General features: G+C 40.4%; 1 protein-coding gene across 1 annotated transcript in view; it reads right to left on the bottom strand.

Moving 5' to 3' along the window:
- The window catches only part of LOC132824077 (dynein axonemal heavy chain 5-like), a 285,827-nt gene that overhangs the window by 25,309 nt on the left and 235,899 nt on the right, over positions 1-24,619 (bottom strand). The window contains 5 exon segments of the mRNA XM_060838346.1: positions 148-353; positions 5,622-5,841; positions 6,581-6,826; positions 8,264-8,416; positions 23,368-23,489. Coding sequence (XP_060694329.1) covers positions 148-353; positions 5,622-5,841; positions 6,581-6,826; positions 8,264-8,416; positions 23,368-23,489 — 947 coding nt within the window.

Here is a 24,619-nt window from a genome sequence, read left to right on the forward strand (position 1 = left end):
CCACTATCAGTCCATATTGCTTTCAATGCACCAGCATTTAGAGGAAATTTGAATTATTTAGAATTACAATTACATTTAGTGAAACAAAAACCGAATGGCTAAAATTAAAAACATGAACTGTTCATCTCAGATAAAAAGTTTTTGTACCTTTTTGCTGTCTGTATCATCGAGGTGGTTTTGCACAAACTGGATTGTAGCATTTAAATCAGCTTGATTAAACTCATAAGGAATATTCCAGCCAAGAGGTCCAAACTTACGTCTTTCCTGCACGGTGGAATGAAGGAAAGCTATTGCATATAGCATGGGTTTCCAATGTGGTGTGTTATTAATGTCTAGTTGGTCTTGGCTGATACCTTAAAAGTCAACAAAATTACAATTGCGTTGGTGAAATTCTCTCGACAATCTTTAAAGTTACAAGCTTTATTTGATATAAATTTCTGATTCTATGATAAATTGTCAATTCATTGAAGACACATCTCAGGTTTAAGTAATGGTCTTGAAGACATTTGAGCGTTTGATATAAATCTTTAAGGAAGGCATTAAAATATGTAAAAACAATTCATTGTTACACATGCATTTTATTCAGTCTAACACTTTTATATTGATGTTTATGCTTCTCATCAGCCTCTTTTCAATCTTCAAAATTTAACTTCATCAACCTGTCTTTCTAATCATTTCTACCTCGTGTTATCTAGCTTCCCATTATATGCAGTTATATCTTTCACAACATTTACTGCTAAATTAATTCTAAGTTCTAATCATTCTTTAGAGAAAGAAGTTTCTCCTGAATTCCCAGACTGGATTCATTTGTAATTATGTTAAATTTTGGCCCTCAGATCCAATCTTGCCAACATGTGAAAACATCTCTAGATCCACCCGATCAAACCTGTTCATAATTCTAATGACCTCTGTCACGTCACCACTAAATGCTCTCTTTCCCACAGGGGGAAAAAAACCAAGCACATCTAATTCTTCCTGGTAGATGGAGCTTCTCCGTTCTTGTATAATTTCAGGTTTATTTTGGTCCTTCTCCAGTTTTAATTTTTACAAAATTGTGCTGAAGTGTGGTCTAAACAAGATTCTACATTAGTTTAACATAATACCTCTGTTAGTGATTTTTGAGAAGATTTGTAGCTCAGGTTGATGATAAGTATGTAAATTAACTCACTGAGTTTGAAGTTTTGTTTTCAGATGTTTGTTACCATGACTATGTAACATCATCAGTGAGAGTCTCCGTTGAAGTGCTGGTGGTATGTCCCGCCTCTCTATTTATAGGTTTTGGTTTCTTAAGGTGGGTCATGTCGTTTCTGGTTCTTTTTTTCAAGGGAAGGTAGATGGGGATCTAAATTGGTGTGTTTATTGATGGGATTCTCCCTGATGATGTTACTTAATATGGTGACAAGACGTCTGAATACAAACCTTCAACACAGCGAGCTAACTTACATACATAATACCCTTGTTTTTCGATATTATCCTTCTAGAAATGAATCCATGTGCTTTGCTTTTTTATGGTCCGATAAATCTACATCTTTACTTTTAGTGGTTTGTAATAACTGCACCTACAGATCCATTTACCCCATATAAACAATTATTTTCCAAGGATTATGTGGCCTTTTAATTCTTTTTGCCAATTCTTCTAACCATCTCACACTTTCAATATTGAAGTTCCTTTGTCAGTTACACACACATTCTGTAAGTTCATTCTTGTCTTTCTATATTGTGTTGCAGTCTTCCTTAACTGCACTCCTCAAAATGGTGTCACCTGCAAATTTTAAAATTGTACTTGTAATTCTTGAGTTCAAATGACGTATGTAAATGATGAAAAACAGCAGTTCCAGTAGATTCCAATAGTTGATCCTTGTGAAAAATCACTTTCCACCTTTTCCCAGGCTGAGTAATTACCTTTAATCTCCATTCTTTATTGTTTTGTAGCCAATTTTCTATACTTTTTGCTACTTGTCCCTGACTCCATGGGCTGGATTTTTGAGTATTGGGAGTGATAGATGTAATGTAAACTGCTGCTGAGTTCAGATCCATCATCCTGATACACACACAGCTCTTGTAATTGCTCAGGAAGTTTAAACTGCTGCCAGATTGATTTGAACTGCCCTGGATTCTCTATGACTCTCTCTTACATTGATCTCAGGATTGGGGATTTAGGCTACATAAGGGCCACTAATCCAGATACTTACCCTAGAATTGTTAAACTGTTCAGTATCCAGTGCAATTCAGTGCTTAACAGCAAAACCCAACCCAACCCAAACCACTAGCCCCAAACATGTCCCCACACACACCCCCATCCCTCCAACATCCGTTAGTTTTTCAAATAATCAAATGAGGTTTGTCAAATATGAATTTCACTCTCAGAATCCACTGACTGCTCTTTCAAATACTTTCAGTGTCAAGATACTTCTCTACTACAAATTTGAGTAAGCATTCCAATATCGTTCATATTATTGACTTTAAACTAATCAGTTTAATATAGTTATCATAATAACTGTCCATCAGTTCTTTGGCACAGTTACCTTTTCCAATATATATAACAATGTTTCTGTAATCTCTTCCCTAATTTGTTTAGTATATAAGTATGCAATCCATCTGGACCAGGGATCTTATCCTCCCTAAAGTTCATTTGCTTATCAATTCTTTTCCAGATCAGCCATGATCTCATTGAATGACGGAAAGCTTTTGCCTGAAACGCCAATTTTCCTGTTCCTCGGGAGCTTAGTGAGCCAAATGACCATTTTCTGTTCCCAATTCATAAGTAACTTCCCTAATTTGATTTTAATCATCATATTGTTTTTAATCCCTTCTTATAATGTCAGATCCAGTATGTTTGGCTCCCAGGTAAACAACAAGACAGTGTAATTACTGCATATTTCTGCCAGGTTTCCAACCATTACCAATGAGTTTATTGTGTACATCCCTCAATGAACAATTTACTATCCTGAGGCTTTCTTTTGTTCTTCATATATCTGTTGAATACAAATTATTTTAATTTTCATTGATAACTTAATCCTGCACTTCGTCTTTTCCTTCCTACATGATTTTTTTTGTGAGGCTATTATTAACCTTTTCACATGTCCTTTTGGCAATCTTTCCCTTGTTATCTATTGAATTGGTGTATGCTTTTTTCTTTAGTTTCAATTTTTTTCATATGGGAGCACTGTAAGAAAGAAAATAAGTAAAGCGAAAACATAAATTATGAGAAATAAGATGTTTTGAACACAATTTCAAGGTTTTATGTACACTATAAATAGATAGATTGAGTTGACAGTAGAAGAGTAATATTATGTTGCATATAATTCATCAAATTTCAACACATAAAGCTTTTTCAGCCACCCAAATTCACCAAAAAATAAAATGTTCTTAGGGCAAGAAACCTGTTGTCTGGCCTATGTATCACTCCAGTCCCACATGGTCGACTCTTAACTTAGTTTCTCTAGTGTGGTAAAATAAATATTAGCATTACCAGTGATGTCCACATCCTGACAATTAATGTTTCAAATAAGTAGTGCATTCATTGTCAACATTATCAGATCATTATAATACCATTAGAAACTTGGTGTGCACAGAAAATGACATAAGTCAACATTTTTTTAGTTTTGATCATCATATTTCTAAGAGGTGGAGATTTCAGCTTTTTAAAACATTTCCATCTGTTGGTTCCAACTGGAAAGGCAGAGAGTATTTGACAATTCTTCATGGCTGCATTTGTCAAATATGATCATCTGGGCCAACACAAAGCATGCAAAGTGATAGCATAATATAAAGATCAGGTAAGGCTTCGAAATTAAGTTCCAAGTTGTGAGAATACTGAATTTACATCCAAATGTCCTGAATTGCATTTAAAACCCTAATGAATTGCCACATAGTAATTCGACAAATGGAACTAGCTGAAACACCATGGTTCACTCACATGGAAACACATGCTGATCTAAAAATAACATTTAATCATCACACATAAAACAATTTTCAAAGTAATTCAGCAATTCTAGTTCAATGTTCAACAAAAATAGTAAGCTACCTAAGGTAGAAAAATCAAGCTATATTTTTACATAGGGTATAAAGGTTAAAAAAAATGAGAAAATTACTGAGGCTTAAAGATATAATGCTACATATTATTAAAACACAAGTAGGTTTTCAAACTGTCAATGGAAATAATTGTAGTGAAAACTAGTAAAAAGATAAAGAGATTGTCGTAAATGGAAAAAGAGAAAATTGTGCTTAGAGTAAATAGCTTTATAACCATCAGCATAGAAAGTCAAGCATACACACTTTATCAACTGAGCATAGGGTTACTTTAAATTTTCCGTGTAGACTTTGAATCATTTATTTGATGTAGACATTGTTTGCTACCTGAGTTTTTCTGTAACTGCCAAAGTGTTGGAAACCTCTTAAATAAGCGTCTGTCTCAATCCATGAAAGATTTACACAAATGCAAATGGCAATGTACACAGCCATGCACCGCCAGTTCAAAATCCAATGTATACTTAATTTTACAAAAATAATTCATTTGGGCAGTTTTAATGAAACAAAAACTTAGAAGCATTTTTGTATAATTTCTGGATGAACAAAGACAATTCATTATTTTTTAAGAGAAGTTCCTGTTGCAGGTCGTTGTTAATATTGGAGTATCTGTTGCCAATGCTCTTGAACTGCAAGTTGGTGCAGTAGGCAACATCATTGTTAACGCACTCCACACTGGACTCAAACACTGGGACCACAGGCTGAAGTATTGCATTGTAATTGTTGCACTTCCCTGGCCATCCTCCTGGCCGCCTTACACACCACTCCATCTTCAACGTCTCACCGGAAGACTCTCCTCGCTGCTCCCCTGACCAGCCCACTAGTCACTCCCCCTTACCATCCAACTGGTCACACCCCTCACTGCTCCTCCAACCGTCCCACTGGTCACTCCACCCTCACCACCTCACTGGTCACTCCGCTCACTGCTCCTCTCACCATCCCACTGGTCATTCCCCTCACCATCCCACTGGCCACTCCACCCTCACCACCTCACTGGTCACTCTGCTCACTGCTCCTCTCACCATCCCACTGGTCATTTCCCTCACCATCCCACTGGCCACTCCACCCTCACCATCTCACTGGTCATTCCGCTCACTGCTCCTCTCACCATCCCACTGGTCACTCTCCCTCACCACCTCACTGGTCACTCCCCCTCACCATACCACTGCTCAGTCCCCTCACTATCCTACTGGTCACTAATCCTCATCATCTCTCTGGTCACTTGTCTCACTGCTCCTGTCACCATCCCACTGGTCACTCCCCTCACTATCCCACTGGTCACTCCCTCTCACTGTTCCTCTCACCATCATTAGGTTACAGTATCCCATCCCTCTCCTGCTTACACTCACTAACATTGCTTACATATGAAGAGATTTAACTTACATAAGGTGCAAGGAAGAGCAGCCAAATCTCATTGAACCATCTATCAATATATTCTGGAGAGGATGGGAGATAACATAAAGGAAGGGAAAGTAATTTTAAATTTTCATCTGGCTTGATGTCTGTTTATGTATGCATGAACACATGGAAACTGGGAAGATATTATCGTATAAAGTTATTACACATATTAATCTAACCAGTGACTTTTCTACCTGTGAATGTTCGCTTCAGACCAGCTTTTAATCCTTGTGGTGGTTCATTGGTAAACTTTATCCCCATTTGCAGCAGCGTAATAGGGAAGAGCCTGTGGACCTCGGTGGTTATCCATAGTCGGAATGATTTGTCAATACTCTCAGTTTCTGTAACTGTGTCCATCAATTCATCCATGAAATCCAGTCCTAAGTGGCAGTTCTGAAGGAGTGCCCAACCTCCCTTAAAATTAAATTTCCCAAGATAATTAAATTCAATGCAAATAAATTCGAAAGCCACCAAAAAACAAAGTTATTATCTAAAGGTGGAGATAAGTAGTAATTTACTCATGATAAGTTTTTTTTTAGTTTTACACTACAATCCTGAAGTTGACTCTTTTTCTGAAATGTCCCTTCTCTTCATTGGTTAATGTCTGGGCTCCACTTTCCAAATCACTTCATGAAGTTGCTGAGCCCAAGAATTTACCAGTTAAAAAAACACTGGGATTATACTCAATTCACTGTATTCTCAAGTTAATTGTAAATTGTATGTTAATTGTATTGTTAAAATATACAAGTGAAGGGCCTGGCTTAATTAAGAATTTGGGCCACTTATAAACAGAAACGGCTGAAACACTGGTAGGTAGAAGGCAGACATTCAGTGTTACATTTTGTAAATATACTTATTACCAAGGAAAAGGAATGGTGCCTAATTTCATTCTTCACCATCTGGCTTTGGATTCAATTACCTCTATTGTCCTGTGGCAATATGTTGACACAGGATGTGGTCCAAATCTCTATAATAGTAGAATTATTGGAAGATAATTATATTATAAAATTGCACAATCTCAGAAAAAAAATACTCTTTGAACTAGATTGTCAACTTAAAAAAAAAAGAGATAAGTGCCGTTTAGTTGAGGAGATCTCAGCTTCTGGAAGCACTAGTTTGTACAGAAACTGGAAATGAATGATAATCCTCTTACACTTGACATGGTCTGCTGCAGCAATCTGCGTGCATGCGTCTCTTGGCCCTGGCCCATTGAAACAGAGCGGGTCTCAATTTTCAATCTCTTTCCAAGAGCAATGATGCGGTCTGTAGGATCAGAGCCCATGGAGAGGAAACAGATGAGAGGTGTCCTGGTGTCAGATTCCTCCCAGCTTTTCTCAAGGTCCAGAATAACACCTTCTGCATACTTCTCACCCATAGAATCAATGATGTATTTGCGGGCCTAGATGTATAAAAATAATTATTGGAGCTTTTAATTTTCAAAGGCAAGCATTTCATTATTACATCTGAAACACTTAAAATGTTCAAAGTTATAGCTAGGTGAGAAAGGTTTCTCCGTTTTGCACTTCTTCCCATAGCTGAATACAAATGCACTAAGATCAACTTATTAAACTGTGACTTGTTGATGGTCTACTGAGAATAGGCAGCACCTGACAGGTAACTATGCACTTACCTGACTTCAGTCAATGAGGCAGTGAGGTCACTTAATTTAAGAGGCAGTTATACTTAGAATAACTGCTAGTTTGAACCAGAGAGTGTTATTTTCACTCTTGCCTCCAAATTAGAGGTTCGTGGGCTCAAACGTCTAGACCTCTGTGTTTGTCTATCAGTTGCAAATGAGCAACTCTCAAAAGCAATATTAATTGCACTGGGCTCTTTCTTTCTCTTTGAAGAACTGGGTGGTCAATGATTCTCATACTGAGAGACTACATAAAGTTTTAAGAATGGCATTTCAGAAGGAGTAATGACATACAGTTCTTGCTAGATGTGGGAGTTTCAGGTTAACATCAGTTTCTGTAACTGTGTCCATCAACTCATCCTTGAAATAAGTGGCAGTTCTGAAGGAGTGCCCAACCTCCCTTAAAATTAAATTTCCAAAGACAATCAAATTCAATGCAAATAAATTTGAAAGCCAACAAAAACAAAGCTATTATCTAAACAAACATCATCTGAGGGAATTGTCCTAATTGAGATTCTTTAAGTTTATGATTACAGAGACAACTCAATACATCAGGGAATGAGAAAGAAATGTCTGCAACAGAAGTTTCAAAAGCAGTCATCCCATTGAGGAACAGGGTATTGGTAGTTTTTGAAGCACTGGCAAGTACCCAGATGTTAGGAAGGATAGGCTAAAGCAGGAAAGCCCAGAGCAAATTACTATCCACTGTCTGAAGCTATGGTCTCAGGTGGATTAACTGAGAACAGGACTATCAAATAAGGCAAAGAGAAAATTTACAACCAAATCAGGCATGAACTTACTGAATGACAGAGCAGGCTCAGAGTCAAAATGACCTCCTCCTGCTCCTCCATCCCTGTGATTGCAATGGGATCAAACAGTATGAGATTACTCTTGTCAGGGAAGATTGGAATTCCAATTAGCTATGGATTAGGAATGGTAGAGTTGATGGTGTTTTGATAAAATGGAAGTACTGTCATGTTGAAAGTTTGGAAATAAACTGGGTGGAAAAGAATAAAGCAAAATGAGAACAGAGTGGGCCCACAGGGCTAGGACTATTGACTGAGTTCAGCATCAACAGCTACATGGACTGGTTAGATGGATCAGCCTGCCTGTGTTGTATAATTTTGATGTAACTTAATGATAACGTGACGGCCTTACAGAAGGAAGCTATGAAGACAGTTTTATTTTCAAAAGTTCCACCTGTGCAATTGTTCTGTCTGGACACCAGGATCGGACCAATAAAAGCTTGCCAAAACAGTCCAGGGATTGATGGTAACCATCAGGCATAAGCTCCTCCTCTTCTGGAGCATCTTTATCATACCAGTGTTTCCACTGTTTCTCATTTCGAGCAACCTACAAATGTAATAGGTGGCCAGCTGTCAATTACAAGAATATATTACCCTTAGGAAAAGGATTTCTTCAGCAAAATGTCACATTAACAAGTCTCAATTAAATTACTCGAGAGGCTCAGAATTGAAACAGTTAAGTTGATTAGTATTACCTCTCAGTGCTGACATTTCTGATTTCAGACCCAGAGTCCAGCTCAGCCACTTAACAGGTTGCACATCCAATTTTATATTCATTAAAACAAATAGGTGGAAAATTAGTAAAGCTGCAATATGACCATACTGCCCTTTAGAGCTGACACTTTGATTTGTGCTTCAAATACACAAACATTTGCACCGGGAGAACTAATTCATAAAATCTACCCTTGTAGTTCTCGATATTTAACTCTGGTCAGATTCCATTTTTTACAAGGTTGAGCTGAATGTCATTTAACAAAACAAATCGCCAAGATCATCTACATCCAACTGTATTCAGCAAAGAGCACAGCTTTGTCTTAAATGAAGAAAGAGAAAGGAGTACAATATTGGATCAAAATTAACACAATTGTTTATAATGTTTTGTGGGCTTATGATTTTTATTGACTGTTTTAGATTTTTTACATTTTAGGACTGGACATCTTTGATCCGATCAGGTTGTATAGTTTTCTACAGAGCTTCAGTTAATGCTACTGTTCATTCACAAATGCTGTATGTAACCATCATTTTGAAGCGTGGGAGGTTGATGCCTAAAAATTGGAGCCACTCACCTTTCCAACTTGCACGAGGTCGATAGATGTGTTGGGGCACTGCATTCAGATTCGAAGGAACTTACTCCTACTGCTCAGCTCCTCACCATTCCCATCCACATCTTGTTTAGTTTGAAAATATAGCTTCTTTTTCCCATCCATGGGGAAGAGAAGCTAAAATTTATTGCTCGATGCACTATGGGGGGTTGGGGGGTTGTTAGTCTTTATGCACGACTGACTATCTGCCCCACCATTGAGAACACAGACCAGATTGAGCTCCAACTAGCCACTAAAAAGCCACTCAGAGACTTGTCCTTCATTCTTACCCCAAATAGGTCTACATTGAGGCAAACTGTGGTCAGCTTCCCAACCCAGCAGGCAGGCCACACTGGTCTCCCAGTTGATAAATCATCCCCTTTTCTCCATTATGCAGTTAATTGGGTTATTGATGAGTCATGAAGGTTGTTTATGGACCTTTTTATCCAGGATTTAATTGCTGAGGTGATGAGAAAGGTAGGGTATCATTCCAGTCTCAATCTATCCAATTATTCACCCTTCACGCCATCTTTCTCAACATCGCCAGGGAGGGGATAGTTGTGCCGAGTGTCCCATTTCAATCCCTCATATTCAACAACAGGATTCCAGGGAAGAGTTGTGGATACAGGAATTTCAAGGTGGTGGTGTGCAGGAAACAATGGACCAGAATTTTCATTTCTATGGCTACTGGGAGGCATCGTTTAATTCAACATTTCTAACTCTAGCCAGGATCTCTTCAATGAGATTCTTCGCCAGACAAGGTGTAGGTTTTAACAAGCTCACAGGGAACCTGAGAGAAGTATGTGAATGTCATGGCTGAACTAAAGAATTGTGGCAAAGTTCGTTAACCAAACAACAAGTTCCTGACCTATTCCTGATCCCTTTGATGTGAGTCTATTCAGCAGAATTCTGCCCGTAGTGTCTCCTGGAATACCTGGATACTGTATTCAAATGTAACACATTTCGGGTGTAGGTACAGTAATTATTTGTGCCTACCTATAGCCTCAGTCCCGTTATGTCTTCTAACCAGACCCGGGAGTAATGATAACAGCTGGCAACTGCAGCTTGGCTTCTCACTTCATGCACTGAAGTTCCCAGGAGAACCACACTTGATCACACCAAGAGAGTATCAGATGTACAGCCACCTTTGGTCATTTATAAACCTGGAAGCTGTATGGATTCTTTCTGAGTGTACTTTGGAATATCAAAGCAACCACTTCAACCACCCGGCACAACTCATCGGTGCATGTTTATAAAAAGACTTAATACATAAATAAAAATCCTTCCATCAATAATGGGGAAAATCCCCCATTGCCCTTCCACATCTGGGATCCTTGGGCCTGCTCTCTTTCAGTTTTATTATTTATTTAATCACTTCTTATTTCTATATGTGGTCATTGAGTCATGTACAGCACGCAAACAGACCCTTTGGACCAACCCTTCCATGCCAACCAGATATCCCAGTCCAATCTAGTCCCACCTGCCAGCACCCGGCTGATATCCTTCCAAAGGAGTATATTCATATACTCATCCAAATACCTCTTAAGTGTTGCAACTGTAGTTCTAGACTCCCTCACTCCAGGGAAAAGACTTTGTCTATTTATTCTATCCATGTGCCTCATAATTTTGTAAATCTCTATAAGGTCACCCCTCAGCGGCCGACATTCCAGGGAAAACAGCCCCAACCTGTTCACCTCTCCCTACATCTCAAATCCCCCAACCCTGGCAACATGCGTGTAAATCTTTTCTGAACCCTTTCAAGTTTAACAACATCATTCCGATAGGAAGGAGACCAGAATTGCACGCAGTATTCCAACAGTGGCCTAACCAATGCCCTGTACAGCCGCAACATGACCTCCCAACTCTTGTACGCAATACTCTGATAAAGAAAAGTATACCAAACGCCTTCCTCACTATCCTATCTACGTGCAACTTCACTTTCAAGGAGCCATTAACCTGCGCTCCAAAGTCTCTTTGTTCAGCGACACTCCCTAGGACCTTACCATTAAGTGTATACATCCTGCTAAGATTTGCTTTCCCAAAATGCAGCACCTCGCATTTATCTGAATTAAACTCCAACTGCCACTTCTCAGCCCATTGGCCCATCTGGTCAAGATCCTGTTGTAATCTGATGTAACCTTCTCTGCTGTCCACTAAACCTCCAATTTTGGTGTCATCTGCAAATTTAATAACTACACCTCCTATGTTCACACCAGATCATTTATACAATTGACGAAAAGTAGTGAACCCAGCACCAATCCTTGTGATACTTCACTGGTCACAGGCCTCTAGTTTGAAAAACAACCCTCCACCACCACCCTCTGTCATCTACCTTTGAGCCAGTTATTCTGTGAGATCTAACCTTGCTAACCAATCTCCCATATGGAACCTTGTCAAACGCCTTAATAAAGTCCATACAGATCACATCTACTGCTCTGCCCTCGTTAATCCTCTTTGTTACTTCCTCAAAAAACTCAATCAAGTTTGTGAGACATGATTTCCCATGCAGAAAGCCATGTTGACTATCCCTAATCAGTCCTTGCCTTTTCAAATACATGTAGATTCTGTCCGTCAGGAATCCCTCGAACAATTTGCCCACCATTGACGTCTGGCTCACCGGTCTATAGTTCCCTGGCTTGTCCTTACCACCCTTCTTAAACAGTGGCACCATGTTAGCCAACCTCCAGTCTTCCAGCACCTCACCTGTGAATATCGATTTTACAAATATCTCAGCTAGAGGCCCGGCAATCACTTCCCTAGCTTCCCACAGAATTCTAGGGTACACTTGATCAGGTCCTGGGGATTTATCCACTTTTATGCATTTCAAGACATCCAGCACTTCCTCCTCTGTAATCTGGACATTTTTCAAGGTGTCACCATCTATTTCCCTACAGTCTATATCTTCCATGTCCTTTTCCACAGTAATTACTGATGCAAGATACTCGTTTAGTATCTCCCCAATTTTCTGTGACTCCACACAAAGGCTGCCTTATTGATCTTTGAGGGGCCCTATTCTCTCCCTAGTTACCCTTCTGTCCTTAATGTATTTGGAAAAACCCTTTGGATTCTCCTTAACCCTATTTGCCAAAGCTATCTCATGTCCCCTTTTTGCCCTCCTGATTTCCCTCTTAAATATACTCCCTTATACTCTTCTAAGAATTCACTTGATCTATCCTGTCTATACCTTATATATGCTTCCTCCTTTTTCTTAACCAAACCCTCAATTTTTTTAGGCATCCAGCATTTCCTATACCTACCCGCCTTTCCTTTCACCCTGGCAGGAATATACTGTCTCTGGACTCTTGTGATCTCATTTCTGAAGGCTTCCCATTTTCCAGCCGTCCCTTTAACTGTGAACAATTGCCCCCAATCAGCTTTTGAAAGTTTTTGCCTAATATTGTCAAAATTTGCCTTTCTCCAATTTAGAACTTCAACTTTTAAATCTTGTCTATCCTTTTCCATCACTACTTTAAATCTAATAGATTTATAGTCGCTGGCCCCAAAGTGCTCCCCCACTGACACCTCAGTCACCTGCCCTGCCTTATTTCCCAAGAGTAGCTCAAGTTTTGCACCTTCTCTAGTAGGTACATCCACATACTGAATCAGAAAATGTTCTCGTACACACTTAACAAATTCCTCTCCATCTAAACCTTTAACACTATGGCAGTCCCAGTCTATGTTTGGAAAGATAAAATCCCCGACCATAAACACTCTATTATTCTTACAGGTAGCTGAGATCTCCTTACAAGTTTGTTTCTCAATTTCCCTCTATTAGGGTGTCTATAATACAATCCCAATAAGGTGATCATCCCTTTCTTATTTCTCAGTTACACCCAAATAATTTCCCTGGATGTATTTCTGGGAATATCCTCCCTCAGCACAGCTGTAATGCTATCCCTTATCAAAAATGCCACTCCCCCTCCTCTCTTGCCTCCCTTTCTATCCTTCTTGCAGCATTTGTATCCTGGAACATTAAGCTGCCAGTCCTGCCCATCCCTGAGCCATGTTTCTGCAACTGCTATGGTATCCCAGTCCCATGTTCCTAACCATGCCCTGAGTTCATCTGCCTTCCCTGTTAGGCCCTTTGCATTGAAATAAATGCAGTTTAATTTATTTGTCCTACTTTGTCCCTCTTTGCCCTGACTGACTGACTCACTTCTGTTCCCAACTGTACCAGTCTCAAATTGATCTCTTTCCTCACTATCTCCCTGGGTTCCTCCCCCCCGCCTCCACTTTACTAGTTTAAATCCTCCCGAGCAGTTCTAGCAAACCTCCCTGCCAGTATATTAGTCCCCTTCTTGTACAGGTCACTTCTACCCCAAAAGAGATTCCAATGATCCAAAACTTTGAATCCTTCTCTCATACACCAGCTCCTCAGCCATGCATGCATCTGCTCTATCCTCCTATTCCTGCCCTCACTAGCTTGTGGCACCGGGGGTAATCCAGATATTACTACTCTTGAGGACCTCCTTTTTAAATTCCTGTCTACTCTCTGTAATCTCCCTTTAGAATCTCAATCTTTTCCCTTCCTATGTTGTTGGTTTCAATATGTACAATAACCTCCTGCTGGCCTATCTCCCCTTGAGAACATTCTGCACCCTCTCTGAGACATCCTTGATCCTGGCACCAGGGAAGCAAACACCATTCTGGTTATTTGTTGCTGGCCACAGAAACATCTGTCTGTACCTCAGACGACAGAATCCCCTAACACAATTGATCTCTTGGAATCCAATGTACCCCTCATTGCATTAGAGCCAGCCTCAATACCAGAAACTTGGCTGTTCGTGTTATGTTCCCCGTTACAATCCATCACCCCCTACATTTTCCAAAACAGCATACTTGCTTGAAATGGAGATTGCCACAGACGACTCCTGCACGAACTGCCTACCTGTCTTACGTTTCCAGGAGTTAAGCCATCTATGTGACTGTATCTGCTAATTTTCCTCCTTCCTATAACTGTCATCCATCACATCCCCTTGCTGTTGCAAATTCCTCATTGCCCCTAACTGTCTCTCCAACCAATCCATTCAATCTGATAGGATTCACAACCAACAGCAATAAGTTATATAAGTCACATATAATCCGCATTAACCCATAAACTCTCCCTAAACTCCCACATCCGACAAGAAGAACATATCATAAAGCTGAAATTAGATTACTTACAATGTAGAAACAGGCCCTTCGACCCAACAAGTCCACACCGACCCGCCGAAGCGCAACCCACCCATACCCCTACATTTACCCCTTATCTAACACAAGGGCCAACTCACCTGACCCACACATCTTTGGACTGTGGGAGGAAACCGGAGCACCCGGAGGAAACCCACGCAGACTCGGGGAGAATGTGCAAACTCCACACAATCAGTTGCCTGAGGCAGGAATTGAACCCAGGTCTCTGGCGCTGTGAGGCAGCAGTGCTAACCATTGTGCCACCGTGCCGCTCACTATCAATCTACTAAAGGCCATTTTTACTCCTTCACAATCTATAGACCCAGAAAATAACACTGTCTTATTCCTCTACAAAACTCTGCTCCAGGTTAAATTAATACTTATAGCTTATATTTTAAATTTGTCTTGTTCTTTTGATAAAATCTGTAAGCTCATTACTATGAATATGTTAATATTTGGTATAAATGTTTAATTTTCAAGAGATTTCAAAGACATTCTCCCTCTTACTCTCTCTGACCTGTACTGTCTGTTACTTTACTGACCCCAGATCTCAGGCAGCTTTTATTTCTCTCTCTGAGTCAGTAGTCTTGACCTAGACTTTTCGCACCTGCTAATAATTCACTGTTTATTTTTTGTATATTAGAGAGTAAGATACGTTTTTGTCTCAAGAGCTCCCTCTGATTCTCTCTTCAACCGTTTCTCCTATCTGTGAGGTTGTTTCCTCAGGTCTGCAGAGTAAGGAAGACCAGTCCATTGACCACTCACAGTTTATCTGTGCCACTGCCTGAATTAAAGCCTTCAAGCTTTAGTTCCTTTAAGGCGCTTGGAAGACTTTTCAGGGTCATTAGACTTTTATAAATTATGAAGAGTTTCCCTCCACTCCCACAAGAATTTTGCTTTGTTAAATTGCTCAAAGTTAGAATATGTTGAATCAGAATTCTGATTAATTCTATTTCAATTAGTGAAAGAGAAATGTTGGATTTTAAAGTACCATGGTATAGATTGAGAGGTGATTTGAATGTTCTTTTTAGGATTTAAAAGGACAGTGGGTAATATACCTGATGTGCAACTTTACCTTGACCAGAAGAGTACAAAGGATTGGGATGGAGCATCAGTTGGCAGACCCATATTTATTCACGACTCTTCCTCTCAAGGGCCCCCAGCCCGCTAGACACAGTCCTCGCAGCTACACTTAGGCCCTAGTCAATATAGCCAACAAATCTGTGTCTATATAGTTCAATAAGGGCCGCAACGTCCTATAAAAATTGTTCAGTTTCCCTGTGCACCATACTCGTAAGGAAGTCCAGGGGGATATGCTCCATAACTAACCTACGCCATCCTAAAAGGCACGGTGGATTTTCTGAGACCCAGCTCATCAGAATGATCTGCCTCGCACAATACAAGAGAATATTAAACAGTTTCTTCCCATGCACATCTAAAGAAGGCAGATTTAGCAGACCAAGAGGAGGGACACTGGATCTACCTTGACCTCTTCCAAAACATTTGCCATATGACCCCAATGCCCGCAAAGCTTGCAACGTGACTACAAGCAATGAGTAAGAGTATCAATATCTATTTTACATTTGGGACACATCTGAGACGTTCCTTTTAGAAATTTCGCAAGCTGCTCTGGAGCCAAATAGGCCCTGTGGATAACCTTCAGTGGCATAGCCTGTGTCCTATTACAGATTGAAATCTTCCTCACATTCTCCCAAATATCCTCCCATCCCTCTGATGAGGTCTCCACTTCCAATTCCTGAGTCCAGATTCACATGGCTGTTTAATGTCTTTCAAGACACAACCTCCTAACAAATCGAGAGAACATCTGTAGACTGAAGTACTCCCCTCTCCACATCAGACTTATAGGAATTAACCAATAGTGTGGTCTTTTTCTGTGTAAAGTCGCTAATCTGAAAATAACAAAAGAGGTCCCTAGTGGACAATTCATATTTAAGGCTCAGCTGATCGAAATAAGTCTCCCAGAGGAAATTCCTCTAGACTTCCATAACTTACAGCAAGAATCCATTGATTCTGGCCAAAATCCTGGCATTCCTACTATGGGAATAAAAAGGGAAGTTTTATATAAATTGCCCTCGCTTTGTTGCATCATTCTCCATGCTTTAACTGTGTGAATGCCAATCAGGTTTCTGCAATGCTCTATCACAATCCTCATCTTGTCCATAAACAGCAAATTAATGAGGGGGCATTTTGCCTGGGAGCCTTGATGTCCAGCCATATTGACCTCAGATCCTGGCAAGCACAGACATTCACGTAGGATGATCAAGAACGTATTTGATATCTCTTGAAATCAGGGCATTCTACCCCTCCTCCATCTCCTGTGGAAGCTGCAATTTAGCAAGCTTAATAAGAGGTCGCCTGCAGCGCAAGATGAAAGAACCAAGTCAACTGTTAGGCCTCTGTAACGTTTGCCGAGGGAGCATTCGCATGGGATATAATAAACGAGAAAGAACATTCATTTTAACCAGAGCTATTCTACCCGACCAAGATATTGGTAGAACCTCCCAACGCTATAGGTCCTGTCTTACCTTCTCAAGCAAATGCACAAAGTTAGTTTTATATAATTGACCAAAGGTAGGAGAAATAAAAATGCCTAAATATAGACAGCCTTCCTGTGTGATCACCTGAAAGGGAATCCGATTACCTTCATGATCGGGTATTCCCACAAGACTGGCCTCTAATTTCATAAAGTTAACTTTCTAACTCGAGAAAAGCGCAAAATAGATAAACATTTTCTTTTAAACGGGACACCGATATTGTCGGGTTGGATAGAAAAAGAAGGACGTCATCTGCATAAAGGGTGATTTTATGCACCCCTCTTCCACCTTCGGGGCAACTATATTGGGGCCCCTTCGGATTGCTCTGCCAACTGCTCAATCACTAATGTAAACAGCAGTGGTGAAAGGGGGCGCTCTTGTCAGCTGCCTCTAGCAATATTAAAATTGTCAGACCTTATGCCATTAGTGAGAACCACTGCCTTAGGGTCGCTATGTAATACTGCCACCCACCTGGCAAAAACCCCACCACCCCCCCAAGACCAAACCGTTCTTGTACATAAAAGAGGTATGGCCATTCCACCCAATCAAATGCTTCCTCTGCATCTAGGGAGACTACCAAGCCCAGAATCAACCCTTGCTGGCACACCCCGACCATATTCAGTACTCTTCTAACATTATTAGAGGAGCTGGGGCCCTTAATATAAAATCTGCCCAATCCTCCTTTACAATAGAGGGCAAGACCTCCTCCAACCTCAGTGCCAGCGTTTTCGACAGAATTTTAAAATCCACGTTTAACAGTGAGATGGGCCTGTACAAAGGACAGTCCTCTGGGGCTTTCCCTATCTTGAGAATAAGGAAGATGTTAGCTTCTCCCATAGAGAATGGGAGGCAGTCCTGACTGTATGAACAACAGAGAGTATGGATAAACAGGTCAATCTCACTTTGAAAGGCTGTGGTTAGTGGGATATTGCAAAGATTAGTATTTAGGTACCAGCGATAAACAATAAACATCAAGGTTTTGATGCGAGGAACACTGTGGTGGCATGGTGGCTCAATGGTTAGTAGTGCTGCCTTTCAGTGCCAGGGACACAGGTTCAACTCGAGCCTCGGGCGGCTGTCTGTGTGGAGTTTGCACATTCTCCCTACGTCTGTGTGGGTTCTCTCCCACAATCCAAAGATGTGCAGGTTCGGTGAATTGGCCATGTTAAATTGTCCCGAGTGTTCAAGGATCTGTAAGTTAGATGCATTGGTCAGGGGAAAATGTGAAGTAATAGGGTAGGGGGAATGGGTCAGGATGGGTTGGTGTGGACTTGTTGGAATGAAGGGCCTGTTTCCACACTGTAGGGATTCTATGATTTGAGTCTATAACAAATCTAGTATTCCTAGATTTTCAGATGATAGAAAACTAAGCAAGAATCTGTGTTATGTGAAAGATTTCAACAGGCTTAGTGAGTAGCTTAGGTCATAATGGATGGCATATAATTTGGAAACATGTGAGATTATCGACTATGGTAGGAAGAACAGATATGCAGAGTATTTCTCAAATGGTAAGAGATTGGTCAGTGTAGATGTACAAAGTGGCCTAGGTGTCCTTATCAATAAGTCCTGAAGGCTAACGTGCAGGATGCTATTAGGCATAGTCACAGAATATTAATTGCAATAGAATTTGAGTACCGGAGTAATCAAGTCTTGCTTCAATTGTATAAGAGCTTGGTCAGATTACACCTGGAGTACTGTATGCAGTTTAGTCTCCTTACCTTAGGAATGATAGAGGGAGTACAATGAAGGTTCACCAGACTTGTTCCAGAGATGGTGGTACAGTCCTATGAAGAGAGATTGGGCAGACTAGACCTGTATTCTCCAGAGTCTTGAAGAATGAGAGCTGACCTCATTGGAACCTACAAAGTGCTTACAGGGCAGACAGGATATCTGCAGGTAAGATGTTTTGCCTGTTTGGCAAGTTCAGACCTGGGGGCAAAATCTAAAAATAAGGGGATGCCATTTAAGATATGGATGAGGAGAAATCATTTTACTCGGAGGCTGGTGAATCTTTGGAATTTTCTACCCCACAGGGCTGTGGAAACTCAGTCTTCGAGTATATTTGGAGTAGGGCTTGATACATTTTTATTGTTAATAGCGTAGTTATTGGGATAGTCTGGGTGAAAGGCAATGAAATTCTGATCAGCAATAATTGTATTAAATGGCAAAGCAGGCTCAATGGTCTGAATGGTCTGCCTATATTACAACTAATGTAACGTACTGCTTGTCCTCACCCACCTTCTGTCAATGTAACATATACTCACATTTTCCAAACAAATAAGGTATTCAAACATTTCCTAGAACATAGAACATCGAACAGTACAGCACCATACAGGCCCTTTTGCCCTCAATGTTGTGCTGGCCTTTTATCCTACTGTAAGATCAGACAAACCTACATACCCTTCATCATAATAACTTCCATATGCCTATCCAGTAGTTGCTTACATGTCCCTAATGTAGGTGATTCTACTACTACTGTTGGCAGTGCATTCCATGTACCTACCACTCTCTGTGTAAAGAACCTACCTCTGACATCTCCCCTAAATTTTCCTCTAATTACCTTACAATTATGCCCCCTCATGATAGACATTTCCGCTATGGGAAAAAGTCTTTGGCTACCTACTTTATCTATGCTTCTCAACATCTTGTAGACTTCTATCAAGTCACCTTTCATCCTTCTTTGCTCCAATGAAAAAAGCCCTAGCTCCCTCAACCTTTCTTCATAAGACATGTCCTCCAGAGGGGATTCAAGATGATGGCGATCTAATAGGTCTGCCATGCTGAGCTCTGCACCACAAGCCAGGCAAGATTTCAGCATTATAGAGACAAGCAAATGGTATTGGAAGCTTCCAGAGCACTGGGGAACGATCCACAGTCTCTGATCTATGAGGGATCAAAAATTATGTTCTTTTAGGACATTTCTGCGGCTGTGCACTGCAAGAGGAAGATCTTTGATGAAGTAAAGAAGAGGCTGAGAGATTTGAATATTCAGTACTCTGTAAGGTTCCCGGCAGTGTTACATTTCAGCCATGGAGGGTCCGTGTATATTTTTGATTCATCAGAAAAGGCAAAGGACTTCCTGAACACTTTAAAATAGATTGGCTAGTTCAAGTAATATGGACAATAGTGTTTCCTTTGTTTTCTCTGTTGTTTACTTGGTTTTGCCCCTTTAATATATGAGGGTCTTTTTTCTTTCTCCCCTCTCATTTTTTATTATTCCCTGTTTTTTCTTTCTCCTGGTTAAGGATTTTTTAAAATAAGTAATAACTGGGGTTGATGTATGAGTGGGACAGGCTGAATGCCCACTTCTAATTTCTTTGTTTATAAGATACATGTATTTTTTACTTTTGTTTTGCCCAGGTTTGGGGCGTGGCTTCAGCTAGAAGGAGCCATGGAGGGGTTAGTGGATAGTGTGAGTGCCCGCTATGAGCAAGGGGGAAAGTCTCCTATTATCTGTTTCTTGTGTTGGCTTACTATAGGAGTAGTTTTTAGAAGTTCTGCTTTGGTAGTTTTTGTGGTTGTATTTCCCAGATTAGACATTTTTTTTTACTGTTTCCACTCAGCACATTGTGAGTAAGTTTCTTCCTCTTGGGGGGTCATGGGCTGTTTCAGATGGCTATGGCTAGTTGCTCATTTAAATGGTGCACCTGGAATATTAAGGGGAGTCACTCACCGATTAAGAGAAAGAAAATACTTTCAAGTCTTGGAAAGGAGAGGGTCAATGATGCTCTTTTGCAAGAAACACATCTAGATGATAAGGAGCATCTAAGGTTGCAGCAGGGAGGGTTCAGCTGGGTGTATTTCTCGTCTTTTAATTCCAAAAGCAGGGGAGTAGCTCTACTCATTCGGAAGAATCTCCCATTTCAGCTGTTAGACCAAATTAATATGTGCAGTTTGTGATCCTCAAAGCTCTAATACATGGAGAGGAGTATGGTGCTTTGAATGTTTATTAACCCCCCAGCACAGCCCCTTAAATCTTTTACGGATGCACTTTCCAGGTTGATGTCCCTTGGAGTGCGCCACACGATTATAGGGGGAGACTTCAATCGTACTATAGACCCTGAACTGGACAGGATGCCTAAGGGTCTCCCAAGCACCTCCCTGCAATACAACCAACTGGTTGATTTATGTGGGGATTTGGGATTGGCGGATGTGTGGAGATCCTTCATCCAAGAGTTGGGACTTTCTTTTCTTCTCTAACTCACACAAGTGCCACACAAAGATTGATAAGTTCTTTACTCCACTGGCCTTTTTGGATTCTGTACTGTCCTGTAGAGTTGGGAACATAGCCGTTTCTGACCAGGTGGTAGTGTATTGGAGGTTAAGTTCAGAGGTGATGGGACAGGTTTGCAGCATTTGCACATGGATCCTTTTCTCCTGAAGGACAGGAAGCTTATTGAGTACTTTTTGCAGAAGTTTAAAATTTTCTGGGATATTAATTTGGGTACAGCCAGTAACCCATCCATGCTCTGGGAGACTGCCACGGCCTATGCAAGAGATATAATTATTTCCTATTCAGTGACTCCAGAAGTGACAGAGGGGGGAGCAGCAGCGTATGCTTGAGACCCAGTTGAAGGTAGCTGAGACAGTGTACTTTGGCAGGCCATTGTGACCAAGTTAAAGTGGATTACAGCTCTCCGGGCTGCTCTGAACTCTGCACTCACCCAGACAGTGAAGAGAGAGAGATCTCCTTTGCAAAACAAAGGCTATTCAAGTATGGTGATAAGCCGGATACATACCTGACATACCTGCTCAGGAAGAATCTGTAATCTGTGCCAAGACATGACCACCTATCCCATATGTTTTAATTTTGCTAACCAATCTCCTGTGGGGGGAATCCAAATATTCCACATCCATTGAAATGAAAATCTAAATTACTACATCTATCAACTTCCCTTTATCAATACAAACTCAACACCGGTGATAACATTGACCACATTGCTGCTCAATGATATCCTGCCATTCATAATGCTTGTGATCTGCTCCCATCTTCTGTAGCATGCGATTGTCTTCTTCACCCAGCTCCCCAACATTCTAAAGCCCCAAAGTTCTCAGCCTAGCTGTTTCAGAGCTCTACTGGTCCTGATACTCTTGACTTAGCTAAGTCTTTGGTCTTAATGCTCTTTAGTGCTTTTTCTAAGTCTTCATGCAAATAGTAAACATCAACAGAAGCAAAAGGCCTTCCAACACAAAAGTATTCAAAATTGTAAGAAATTGTCTTTGGTTACAACAGGGAACCATGATCTGTCTTTTGGTTGATGCAATACAGGTCAGCATCTCACCAGTTCTTATTCTCTGCATTCAACACCCCCGGCATTTGATGAGACCAGTTAGTCTGTTCCCAGTTTCCATAAAACACATCACTGCTCCTCTGTTCTGATTTCCCATGATAGCCTGCTGATGTCTGCCCAGCTCCCAAAACATCTGAGTCCTTTTAATTTATTTTTATATATGGGTCAGCTGTAAAGGGGACTTGCAATTTAATTAAGTTCTTTTCCAAAAGCAGCAAGTTTAATTCTCAGTTTTATTTAATTCACCAGCTGCTGTCACCTTGCGGCTGATTCCTGACCACTGCACATATATCATACTGTCCTCAGGACAAGTGAATCTCAGCACTTTGCAGATGGTACTGTTTCTGTAATCTATTTTTAAATGGTTAGAATTGTCGCACTTCTTTTAGTTATATGCGCCTGCTACAGACTGCAGCAGCAACCACCAGAAATCTGTTAATAAACAGGAAGGATTAACCTTTCAGGAAGCCAATAAGTAAGAGACCCAAAATTAAACATATTTGTTTAAGATAAAGTTTTCAGTGACATTCAGTGCATCTTCAGAGTAACTTCGGAGTCTTTCTGCCCTATTGAGGGTTGTTCTCCTTCTGCGAACAGCCTATGTGAAGGTGGGACACAGATCGGATGTTATGGATGCTACTGGGGTGGGATAGGCAGTTATTGAGTTGGGTTTGATAACATGTGTCGAAATAACCCATAAGCCCTCACAGAAATCCCTCCAAAAAAACTTGATGCAAGTCGCATTTAGCCAAAAGTGCAGATCTTAACAAGCCCATAGGAAACATGGAAGATGTATATCAATGCCATGACTGAGTTAAAGAATTGGGGCATAGCTCATTGATAAAACAACAGGTTCCGGAGCCAGTGCTGATCCCTTTAATGCAAAGCAGAAGGTAGAAACCCCTTCTCCCCATTACTTGAGAGCTGGGCTCATTGTCAAATGGCCAGTGTTACAAATGACCAATCCATAAGACTGAGGGCTTGCAAGTTTGAATGTCAAAGCTGGGATTTGATGCTCTAACCTTGATGATTCAAATTTACTATTAGAACTGCTGAGTCAGACACAAACATTTTACATTAATCTCATGCATCAATATTTGTTAAAATATGAATCCAAAATTCAGTGAAAAATTATTATTATTCATCACCACAATAATATATTGATGATGCCTTCAATCTTACCTGGACCAGGATGTTGAAGAACTGATGAAGCTTACTAAGTTCAACCAGATTCAGCCAAGTCATATCAAGAATCCATTTGGCAGGTTTTTGAGGACATGTTTTGAGGTCAAGAGAAGCACCACCTGGAATTTTGAATTTACATGACAGTGTATATAACATGCAGACCACACTCAGAAACATGATAAATTTAGCACTTCACATTTCAATAAGTATTACAGGATTCACTATCTGAAACCAACTGGCCACTGGTTACAGAGCGATAGCTGCAGAGCTGCTCTCTATACCTGGGAATATTCCCTACAGTTTAGAGAGATCTAAAGACTGAGTTACGGTGATAAATTAAAAGAGGGTTGACACCCCAAAATATGTTTTTTTATATATATCCAAATTAGGAAAATTATTCTCTGGAGTTAATGTATTTTACTAGAGAACAGAATAGCAAGTTGACTCTAATTGCTTGGTATATGACACCAGATGGGAGACATATACAGCACAGCATATTCCTAAAGTGATTACTATTTAGGGTGGTGTCACATATCCAGTTTGGCATTGCTTGATTAGATTCAATTCCCTAAGTGTGGAAACAGGCCATTTGGCCCAATAAGTGCACACCGACCCTCCAAAGAGCAACCCACTTAGACCCATTTCTCTCTGACTAATGCATTTAACACTGTGGGCAATTTGGCATGGCCAATCACCTGACCTGCACATCTTTGGATTGTAGGAGGAAACCCACACAGACATGAGGAGAATGTGCAAGCTCCACAAAGACGGTTGCCCAAATTTGGAATTGAACCCAGATCTCTGGCCCTGTGAGGCTGCAGTGTTAACCACTCAGCCACCCTCAGAATTGCTGCAAGGTAATTCTGAATATGTGGAATATCAATAGTAGTGCAGCTCAAGAGATTTTTGAAAGCACTAATGCCAAGACATTGAAGTCACCTCCAGATAGTTATTTTACTTGTTTGAGTTTGCAATATCTTCCACAGTATCACTGCAGTTTCAGTAAAACAATGTTTTCTAATGTAAAGAGGTAAACCAAAGAAGAGATACTACGTGCATCAGCTGTGTCATAAATATTAAATATTTTACAGAAGAAACTATTGGTGATTATCTTGACTTTGCAAATTTGTGTAAAATTGATGAAAGCAAATAGGGGTCTGTATTACATCTCTTCTTACAGAAGAAAATGGAAATAAAAATTATATCATTCACTTTACACTATCATACCAAGCCAAAATTATCCTTAAAA

Source organism: Hemiscyllium ocellatum, chromosome 17, assembly GCF_020745735.1.
Source record: "Hemiscyllium ocellatum isolate sHemOce1 chromosome 17, sHemOce1.pat.X.cur, whole genome shotgun sequence".
Lineage (NCBI taxonomy): Eukaryota > Metazoa > Chordata > Chondrichthyes > Orectolobiformes > Hemiscylliidae > Hemiscyllium > Hemiscyllium ocellatum.